Source organism: Haliotis rubra, unplaced genomic scaffold, assembly GCF_003918875.1.
Source record: "Haliotis rubra isolate DU_JTF1 unplaced genomic scaffold, ASM391887v1 Scf178, whole genome shotgun sequence".
In the NCBI taxonomy this organism is placed as follows: Eukaryota; Metazoa; Mollusca; class Gastropoda; order Lepetellida; family Haliotidae; genus Haliotis; species Haliotis rubra.
Genome location: NW_025765758.1, coordinates 57,254 through 68,356, shown reverse-complemented (window position 1 = coordinate 68,356; position 11,103 = coordinate 57,254). Strand labels below are relative to the sequence as shown.

The 11,103-nt window shown below is 39.1% G+C and overlaps 1 protein-coding gene across 1 annotated transcript; it reads left to right on the top strand.

Moving 5' to 3' along the window:
* The first annotated feature begins 339 nt into the window (after nucleotides 1-339).
* Nucleotides 340-10,307, top strand: LOC124273196 (glutamate receptor ionotropic, kainate glr-3-like). Its single transcript, XM_046708415.1, has 6 exons — nucleotides 340-493; nucleotides 1,224-1,327; nucleotides 3,764-3,860; nucleotides 5,264-5,591; nucleotides 8,728-8,945; nucleotides 10,155-10,307. Exons 1-6 carry the CDS (start codon nucleotides 341-343, stop codon nucleotides 10,305-10,307), a joined length of 1,053 nt encoding a protein of 350 aa, XP_046564371.1. The 5' UTR covers nucleotide 340.
* Nucleotides 10,308-11,103: the final 796 nt, after the last annotated feature.

The window sequence follows — 11,103 nt, the reverse complement described above, 5'->3', positions numbered from 1 at the left end:
AAATGCATCACTAACTGCATTAATACATGTTAGAACGTTAGAAATTGCGTCAGATCGATTTGTAATGCTTCCCCGGCAGCGATAATAGACAGGCAACAGAAAAGCAATAGTCGGTAACACAAACAAAGTTAAGGATCCGAATGTTTGGGGATATGTTTTTTTATGAAATTGTGTGCAAAAAACAAATATTTTTTAATCCTAACGTTATGTTGTTCACTGTAGATTAATGGAATGACTTTGGTCCTAATGTCATAACTAGGTAGTTTAGTAGAAACGTGGTTTTGGCAAAAATAAATACACCCTGTTTATTCATTTCTAGATTGTCAGAAGAGAAGACGACATGAGAACCATAAACACTATGTTACACACGTTGCTATGGAAACCGCATGGCCGGAAGTTATCCCCCGTCCGCCATGATGCGTCCCACGATGATGTGTTCCCGAATCTGAAACTAGGGCTGAACCAGAGGAAACTGAGAGCCGCGGTACTTGAGGTGGGTCCCTGATTACATTTTCACGAAATCTAAGGCGGAGCTTTTTAAAACTTGGTTTTCGAAAATCAGTAGCAGTAAGGCATTTATTTCGCTTGTTAGTAATATATATAAAGTTTCTAAGAACAATTTTCTGTCGCTATGAATACGGATGAATTTGAAGGTCAGTATTTGTCTGCAGCAACACATGCTTGTCGTAAGAGGCGGCTAGCGAGTTTGAACAGTCAGGCTCGCTGACTTAATTGACACTGGATTGTTTGGTTGTGACTCGATTATTTACAGACTGCCACCAAGAAGATGGAATATTTCTAAGTGCGGCGTAAACAACAAACAAACAGATGAATTAGTACGATATTCGTAACAGTTGAAAAATTCACTTCACTCCAACGGTATATTATTTTCCTTCTTACGATTTTGAGGGAAAAAAGATACTTAAATCACACACAATCACACTCGATTTGCATACTATAGTCATATAGTGAGAATATTACCAACTTTACAAACAAAACAAAAAAACGTTCACGGACACACCCGGCCCTACTGACTTCATATGTGACAGCGTTGGTGTGATTCTTGGACCAGTCGACACCATAAAGGACGGATTTTACGTCGTTTCACTGTCAGTGCAGCGATATCATAGCCCTGTGACAAAGATTAAGTATTCATCTTGTAGTTCACTAACGTTTAATTAGTACCGTTCTGTTAATTGTTAATTGACATGCGTTACTTTCAGTGGCTGCCGTTTGTTAAGAGGTATGAAGAGAAAGATGGAAGTGTCGTCTACAAACAAGCCAGCATCGACCTTGCAAACCACCTTGGAAATGTCCTCAATTTTACGTACGTTTCATCTAACCTGTAATTGCCAACCAAAGTGACACCCGTGATACCCCAGCGGTAAAGTGCAGTATTTTCACTGAATCGTGCACTACGTGTACCAAGTATGAAATCTAGCTTATACCGATTTTTCATTATTTATTTCAATTCATGTTTTTCTATCTTTAACGGTTAGGTCTACGGAAGTCAGTTTATATCATAACTACCCGAAAATGGGAAAATTGACGGATATTTTCATCCCATGATCTAACATTTATAATCATTTCTTTGCAAATTCAAAACGAGAAGCCTCGCAGATTTTGTCTACTTTTCATTGTTTTTTTCTTTTAAGTTGGACAAAAATAAATGTTCAAAAAAAATTCATCTTAACTCAATTTAAAATTTCCAAATCCTAATAAATTATGTATCAAGAATATTGCGAGAACAGATGAAAGTTTATATAAAAGGAATATATCATTAGATCTACTTACATATATAATGCATGAGCATGGTTGGATATGGATCATTTATTATAACCATATCAAAATCAACGCAAACATGTTTGATTTCAACATCACTGTCAAAGTAGCTATCTCATCTACCTGTGGCAAGTTACTCGATCGTCTCTTGAATATAATTGTATCTACCTTGACTGAATCAGAAAATCAGTTACAGCATTTACGCACTTGCACCGTTTTTTTTACATTTTGGACAGTTCCTGGCAGCTCTTTGATGCCTCCAGGAGAGTTGTCCATAGTTGTCCAAGCTCTCCCCAAGAGAGTTGTTGCCAGCCCCAATCCAGAGGGCTTGGTAACTCCAGTGATTTCATCAGAGATTGCCCCCAAACATAGCTCCCCTGGTATACAGCTCTCTTTATCTGTTGGATCAAAGCTGATTCTGTTGGGGGTATATTGTTCAATGTTCTCCCCTTCGTGGCGAACAAATACTTTCTTGCTTCTTTCACTTGCATCAGATTGCTTTCTCTGTCATACACAACAAATCTTTCAAGCTGATGAATCTGTGCATTAGTGATTTCAAGTGGTGGACAAGGGTGGGAAATAAAGGTGCCCCCCAAAAATGAAAAATCTACGAGCCCTCTCGATCTTTATTTAATAAGAAGGGTATAAGCTATGATCATGCCAAATTTCAGGCCAGTAACACGAAGTGCACAATTTGATCACTTATCCGCTGGGCTATGAAGATCCGGGTTAGAATAGGTCTTCAGCAACCCATGCTTGTAGTAAGAGGCAACTAACAGGATCGGGTGGTCAGGCTCACTGTATTGTCATGTCCAGCCTCGGTTATTTACAGAGCCGCCATATAGCTGGAATATGCGGCTTCACACAACAGACAAACCAAAAAATAAGTGAAAAACTAGTAAAAGGTTTCACCTAAGTATATGAGTATGATTTTACGCCGCTTTAGCTAATACTAGCATTCCAGCAATATTGACGCGGGGGGACACCAGAAATTGGACTCATTTGGGGAATGAAACCTGGGCCTTCGACATGAGGTGAGGTGAAATTGGGTTTAACGTCGTGCTTGAGAATATTTCGCTCATATGACGACGTGCATGCGTGTGTATGTGTATGTGCGGCTGCTTGTACTAGCCCAGACTTAAGCTGGTTTTATAGTGCTAGCCCACTTAGATACCATGCCGCAGTGAAGCATGAATACCCCACTCAGACACATTATACTGACTCCGAGCCGACCAGTCCTTGTTGTACCCATTAATGCCGAGCGCCAGGCAGGGACCAACAAGTACCATATTTTAACGTCTTTTAGTATGACGCGACCGGGGATCGAACCCGCGACCCCTTCGACATGACGAGCATCACTTTCACCTTTACTCATGGTTACACATCAGGCTAATGATGAGGCCTAACTGTTGCTCAAGAACTCACTTAAATATTTAAGGCATGTCATATTATCATGGCAGTCATAAAGTAGTCTTGTGGTTATGGTTCGAATTGTGGCCTGAAGTCTCCCCTAGCTACATTTTTACAGTGTCCAAAGAACCTTTTTCAGGTTCTCTACATGGGTGGAAATAACCCATTGCCCGACGCCCAAGTCCAGTGTTTTTCTGTCGAGCAAGCAAATTTGTATATCACACCGTACCGGTGTCCAGTTGATTTTCCAATGTTAATTATGTTGTTTATTTAAAAAATCAACAAGAAAACGGCCGGTATAGTGGAAAAATTATCAGGGCAAGTGATTTTACATGTGCCACTGTACCGGAGTACACTAGCAATTTTAAAGTTATTTCCACCCCTGTCTCTACCATGAGATTACGTAAAACTATATTCTCTCGCGTGTATTTCTTTATATTGTATAAGGGCGATTTCTAGGGCCATTTCTAGGGCGATACAGCTATGGACCTCAGCTACCGTTCTATGTTATCCCGAAATGTAGGAAAACAAAATTTCAAAATTTATATTGTGAGCTTTTTTTTATTGATAGGTACTCTGTATCTGAACCGGCTGACGGAGAATGGGGAGTGCCGATTTCCGAAGACTCTTCCAATTACTCAGGACTTACTGGCATGTTACAGCGGATGGTAAGAATGCTTCAGCAAATTTAATTTATTACAATAGCGTCAATTGAAGTGACGGCCTCTTGTGCATAACTGTCTACAGCTTGATCCCCTTGTCTATGTTCGGACACAATACGGTAGTATGGTTAGTGTCAAGTCTTTTAAGAATTTTGGTTTAAGGCGTTTTCATCTATACTGGATAAAAATAGTTACGGATATATGTAAATTTTGAAATTATGAATACTGATCTATTTATTCATTTACACACTGATAAAATATCAATCATAAAAATAGTTTACCAATATCCCTTACTTATTTTGTCCAGTATATTTATTATATGTATTTAGATTTATTTCCCAGAATCATTGTTCGGTGAACGAAATAGATATGGATATGAAAATAGAATCAATTATTAGTTTCTATCTTTCATGACACATGAATCGGTAAGATAACCCAAAAATATATATACTGTGTTTGTTAATTAGCTATATCTAAACATGACCAAAGTGTTGACTAAAAAAGCGTTTGCACAAAGTCAAACCATGAAAACTCGCTGTTGACAGAAGAGTACGCAGTACGATTCCATCTATTTCACAAACATGCTTGTCAAATCGGCATAATAACACGTATTCGTGAAACAGTAAGAGTATCCTGCCCTTTGGGGTACGTGTCACAAACACATGCAAAGTCAAGTCAACTGCTCCTCTGAAAGAAACACGGGAACATGTGGTGTAAGGAATTACATAATTTTGTCAATTGAGCAAGATACACTTGGCGCTAATTTATCGGCAAACCAAGACTGTTATTCTTCGCCATACTCATCCTTAGAATTATTTAAATTGTCAGAGTTACAATTATCACCTATTAAAGAAGCAGTTTATATAGTCGAACTCTTTTTCGAAGAAAATATGCTGTCAAAGTAAATTATTGAAAATTATTCATGCTCCAGACTGTTGAAAAACAACAGTATGTCACAAAAACTACATCGTTCAAAATGCGTTTAATGGTTCATAGATTTAATTGATTTATAAATTTTATCTGGTTTTACGGCTGTTGCTGAACATATATCCAGTTTCAGATTAATATACCTTGGCCAAATGAATGTTGGTTAATGCACTAATTTTAAACAGTAGGATTGCACACCGTGAAGGTCCAGGTAAGAATTGATCTTCAGCAACCCATGCTTGCCGTAAGAGGCGACTGACGGGATCGGGTGGTCACAGGCTCTCTGACTTGGTTGACAGATGTCATCATTCCAAATGCGTGGATCGATGTTTGTGGCGTCAATCACTGAATTGTCTGGTCCGGACTCGATTATTGAGAAACCGCCGCTATTTGGCTGAAATATTGCTAAGTGCGGCGTAAAACAATGAAAGAAACAAGCAAACAAAACACGTTGTCAGTTAAACTGTATTGTCTTAACACAGGAAGTGGACTTCGTTGCGGCTCCAATGGGTTACACGGAAGGTCGAGATCTCCACGGTGACTTCCTGCCATTTGTCCATGCGTCAAGCAACGGTCTGATACTGAGGAACACCAGAGGCAGGTCCAAGTTGTCAAGCGCCCTGACCGATCCGTTCCGCTGGCAGGTGTATGCCGTTGGGGGTGCGGTTCTAATTGGGGTAGTCCTGCTCTACCTGGCAATGGAATGGAACAATCCATTCTACAACGATGACAAATCCGTAGAAAAGGGATGGAAACCAGCGGGAGCTCTTGATGCTGTGATGTATCTGTTTGGTTCGACCATACATCAGGGTAGGTGTGGCGTGTTCCATGTGAGTTTCCATGGGCATTTATAATGTGTTACTGGGGAGTGAATGTGGGAATTGGGTTGAACTCTTTGACCAGTATATCATTTTTAACGCGCCGTGTCGACGGATATCTTATAGTTTAATATAGATACTATTATTGATTGATATCATAAATGGGCGAGTGTGCTCCAAAGGGTGAAACCTGTCTTTTTGGAATGATGTCTTGATCCCAATTAACGGATATGTAGCCGGAGGTATTTACAGATATCTGTACATTCTGGAATTGACCCCTGTCTATTCCATGCGCATTTGTTTGTTGGTCTTTCAACAACTGCAATAACCCATAGAATTTACATATTCAAGCAAACTATTTCAGTAATACAGGTTTAAGGTGCATGCGTAGTGTGGTGTAAAATCAAGTGCACATGGAACTAGATTATCCATCCTCATTAAAATCAGGGAAAAAAGATCTGGAGACAGCCAAACACAACTCATGTCAGAACGACCATTCGCGAATTTTGACCGTTCAATCAAAGCCGGTCAGCTATACGAGTTCCATTCAAGACATTGCAGAGTACACTTTCCCTTTACGTATGATCAACATGCTAGAAATGGTTCCGCGCGTAATGTTATTTCGTGTATAGTTATTAAACGGATGGTATCCTCATCTTTGAGCGATAAAGACTAAAGGGATGTAGGCTATTGTTGTTGTTTCCCTTTTCGATTAAAGCCACGATCACATACTAGTAGTACTAGTTCATTTGAGGAAAGTCCATCCGTAGTTTTAAATGTTTCTAATTTCTAACCTCAACCAGTAAAACAGCGGACGGGCGAAATTGGTTGTATTTGAGTGGTTAAAAGAAACGCAATTCGCCCATTCGTCAGCACTCGCTCCTTTCCGTGACCTCCAAGAAAATTCGTCCTCGTCTCGATGCTTGTTATGTGCGAAAATACGACAAACCAATCAGAACGCGCGTAATGATTGCGGTGCTTTGATAAAAATAATTCCAAGCTCTTCAATCGTTTATGGCATTATGTCATTGTTTAAAACATCATGAAACATATATATAGTCATATTGAAAGAACAAAGAACGTAGCTAACAGAATTGTGCTGCCTAATGTGAAGGTTTTAATAAGAGTAATGCGATAGACGGTGAGAGATTCACATACGTGCGTATGCTTGCATAACGGCTCTCATGGGTGTATTTGAATGTATTTCTCACAATCTTGTGGGCTTCTTTCAGGAATTGTACGTGCGCTTTACACCATTTCTAGGAAATATGTACTGACGGACAAAAGAAACTTTCTCCTCGTTCAATTTGATCTCACTTAAAAACAAAAACAAGAAATCGAAGTTTGCAATATATAATTTGTGAAGCAATGACATAGGCACGTGCTAAGTACAAACGTTCGAATTTTAACAAGGCTGATAACTTATTGAACAGGTTATGGTCGACATGGGGTCAAACTAGAGACTTCACGATCAGTGGGTCCATTTTGGAAACACAGCAAAGCGTGAACAGAAGTTTCTAATAGCGAGTTTGACCACCTCTGAATAGAATACATGCAAACACACGTCTTCTGACTGAAGTCTGATGACGTCAGCTGGGATTCGCCTCAATTCGTCGACAAGGACTTGAGTCATTTGCTGTACTGTAACTGGTGGATTCTGTCTCCGTTGAATAACTCTATGAAGATGGTCCCATACGTGCTCGATTGCTGACATGTCAGGAGAGCATGCAGGCCACGTTGACTTTGTTGGCGTGAAAGAAGTTCTGGACAACTCGAGCGACCATGTCTGTCTGTCAGCAGCGTCCCCAGGCACGGTCAGTAGGCCCTGATACCATAGGCCCGTAGTCTCCTTGACACTATCCTTCGACTCACTGGGTGACCGAATGCTGTTGATGCTGATGACGTTACCGTCAGGAAGCGGTTTCTAAGGTATAACGTCCTCAGGTGGCGGTCTTCCTGCGCAGTTGTCACCCGGGGTCTGCCTGTTTTGGCCCGTCTGAGGTCTGACCAGTCTGTTGGTAATGCTTCTCTGCTGAAGTTAACTTCGGCATTGTAAAGTGGTTTTCAGCCACTGCTGAAGTACGATCTGCTCTGTGCTGTGATGTGGTTTCATACCGTGCATGCACGTGCATGTTACCCTTACTTGCAAAACACGTGCATTTTGCTGTTTTCGATTGTCAAGAGGTGCGTTTGAGCGCTGATGTTGGTCAGAATCGAACCCTTGTTGTTGGCAATAACTATGGGGCAATTTGCATTTGATTATATTTTCTTATGTTGATATTATGAACAATTTTGCAACAGAAAGTTTCTTTTGCCCATCAGTATAGTTATAAATCGCTACGAGTTTTAAAACAAAAAGATCACTCGATATATAACTAATCAACTTTAAGCTTTAACATTTTGGATATATTAGTCTGACTTTTTTGGGGGGCATTCATATATTTTTCAGCATATTCATTTCAAAATTCCTCTAGGGATTTGGCAGCAAGGTTACATGAATGTTCAGTTTGAGAAATAGTTTAACGTCAATTTTAACGCATATATTTTGTATATGCAATACAGTAAATCTCATTTGCGATTTGTAAACCCTATGAAGAAATATATATTTGGAAATAAAGGTGAACAGCTGGTAATAATTACGTTCGAATATGTGTTTAATATTGTTTCGCCTTTTATTTGTATCAAAGATAATTAATTCTTTAAAATAAATAAATAAAAACAAAACTAAAAACAGCAATACAATATACAGTGCATCGGTGACATTAAGTACCATTATAATCAAACAAGATAGAGTTATTGTTCTTGTTTAAAGTAGTTCTGATGTTCATGCGCCAATAAAAATGCTTCCAGATGGGCACGAGTTGCTATTCGGCTTGTCCCGGAATTCAGCTATTCGGCTTGTCCCGGATTGCAATTCGCCTCGTCGAGTTGCGTCCCATGGGCACGCCAGAACTATATGACCATAAGTTATTCAGCACCATATTAGTTCCACATTAAGCTGGCACAACGTGATTTTGACTAGAATACTGTTCAAAGTAACACCCAAGTCACTCACATTCTATTTTTGGTTCATTGAAACTGTTTTGAGTATGTAAGTGAGATATGTGACGTCCATTTCAATTCACCAGGCGGCGTCCATCTTCCGGAGTCCAGTTCCGGTCGGATCCTGGTTAGCTTCTGGTGGCTGTACATTATTGTGATGACCGCCGCCTACAGCGGCAACCTCATCGCCTCCCTCACCGTCACCAAAGAAGAACTTCCCTTTAATAGTTTAGATGATGTCTTTGCTGATGACAGCCTCAAAGTCGGCTTTGCAGCAGGCACGATCCTTCAAAAAACTATCATGGTAAGTTAGTGAGTATGGTTTTACCGCTTTTATTCCAGCAATATGACGGCGGGGGACGCCAGAAATGGGTCTCACACATTGTACCCATGTGGATAGATAGATAGATAGATAGATGTTTAGCAGTACACATCTCTTAACAAGATCAGCAGTTGCAAGACTAAGTTAAGGCCCCGATTTCTCGAAACAAACTTAAGGTATTACTCAAACTTCAAACTGAGTTTGACAATTTGAAACAGCTGAAATTTTAATTCAACTGCATTTTTTGAATAAAAAGGCCCAAACAACTTAAGTAATCCATCCATGAAACACAAATTGTTTACTTTGTTTGATTTCAGTTCATTCTGGGAAATGCATTTTCTCAAAACTTAGACTTAAGTTTGTTTGGAAAAATGGGGGCCAGGAAAACACCGTTGAATATAATTTCGGTTGTGTCGAACTTTGGATAACTATTTACCTTCCACTTCGACACAGTGTTATTTGACGAGACATATATAAAGTTATAACATTTGCTGCATATGTCCTAGGGGAACATTGGCCATATAACAGTCGTAACCCCGTAGCCAATATTTGTCTTTGAAAGAGACAAACCTCTGACACTGCAATTAACTGGTCTTGATGTAAAACAGCAAAGCATATGGGGATACTCATGTTCTGGGCCACACTTTTTTTAAGGAAATATACCTGTAAAAAATATATAAATAGTTTGTAGTCATCATTCCAAGGAAGGTGAGAATGACAATTGAGTGCACACTGATCCATAGGTCGGGGTATTAATGTAGCGATTTGACCAGGTTTTTGGTGTGGATAATAAATATGCACATTTATATAATTATTACGTCTACTTTTAAATTGTTCCATTACTGCACCTGTATCAATGGTCTTAGATACCTTGGATTGGTCCGTTACTGTAAATAAATAAGCGCTAAGATACTTTGGATTGGTCCGTTACTGTCATAAAAGCGTTAAGATAAATGTTCCGTTAAGTGTAAAATAAGACCTTGGATTGGTCCGTTACTGTCGTTAAAGCGTTAAGTAACCTTGGATTGTTTCGTTACTGTGTAAAAGCGCTAAGATACATTGGGTTGTTCCGTTACTGTTAATAGTACTCACCACCATTTCTTCTTTCCTATGGCCATTTTACGATGTAAATGTAACAGCATTATCAGTTAACAAAGCATATGCTGTCTCTGACGTAATTGTGTCTTACAGACATCCAACAACAGCAAAATTATGCGGCTGTGGGAGAAGATCCAAGCCTCAAGAAGCATGGACAGCAGCACATTTGAAAGAAACGTCACCATCCAAATAAAGAAAGTTCTCGACGAGAATTATGCTTTTATAAGAGTGATACGTCAGAATTAGATGTGTTCGCCAGAGCTTTTGTGACTTGTATATACTCGAGGAAACATTTGAACCCATGCAATACAGTTTGGTCCTGCCACAAGATTCACCGCTAACAGATATGTTTTCTGAGGAGTAAGTATTATGTTTGAATGTGGAATTTCTTCGATGATAATAGAGAACCCTTAAGAAAATATATTCTCGGTTTTAATCTGCCTGGCAAGAAGGTATGTACATTTGAAATATGGATTTGACGCAAACGTTATGAAGACGTTACTTGACTGAAAATAGTCGATAACCGAAGGTCCAAACGGAGTTGTGATTCCCGTATCAAGTTGAACATCATCGGATACAAATTTCTTTAGTTTATGCAGCCATTACACGAATCATCCAGGCAGTTTATTTTGGATTGTTTCAAAAGCCCTAAGTTACCTTGGATTATTCCGTTATTGTAATATAAAAGCGCTACTTTAGATACTTTTTATAGTTCCTTTACAAATATTTAAACGCTAAGATACTTTGGATTATTCTGGTACTGTAATATGTAATAGCTAAGATACCTTGCAATTTCCGATACTGTAACATAAAAGCGCTAAAATACATTGCATTGTTCCGTTACTGAAATATAAAAGCGCTAAGATACCTTGCATGTTTCCGTTACTGTAATATAAAAGCGATCAGATAATAAAACATTACCAAGAACTAAATACTTTGGGCTCCGGAATAAGCTGTATTAGGATAACTGCGCACCTTTAAGAATTTTAGAAATATGATAATTGAACATGACCACCGAATTAAACAATAAAATAATTATCAA

Excerpts from the sequence above, each read along its gene's own strand:
- LOC124273196 (XM_046708415.1), top strand. The coding sequence starts at position 341 with ATGAGAACCATAAACACTATGTTACACACGTTGCTATGGAAACCGCAT. Across the intron at positions 5,592-8,727 it reads TGGTTCGACCATACATCAGG|GCGGCGTCCATCTTCCGGAG; the intron begins GTAGGTGTGGCG and ends TCAATTCACCAG. Across the intron at positions 8,946-10,154 it reads TCCTTCAAAAAACTATCATG|ACATCCAACAACAGCAAAAT; the intron begins GTAAGTTAGTGA and ends TGTGTCTTACAG.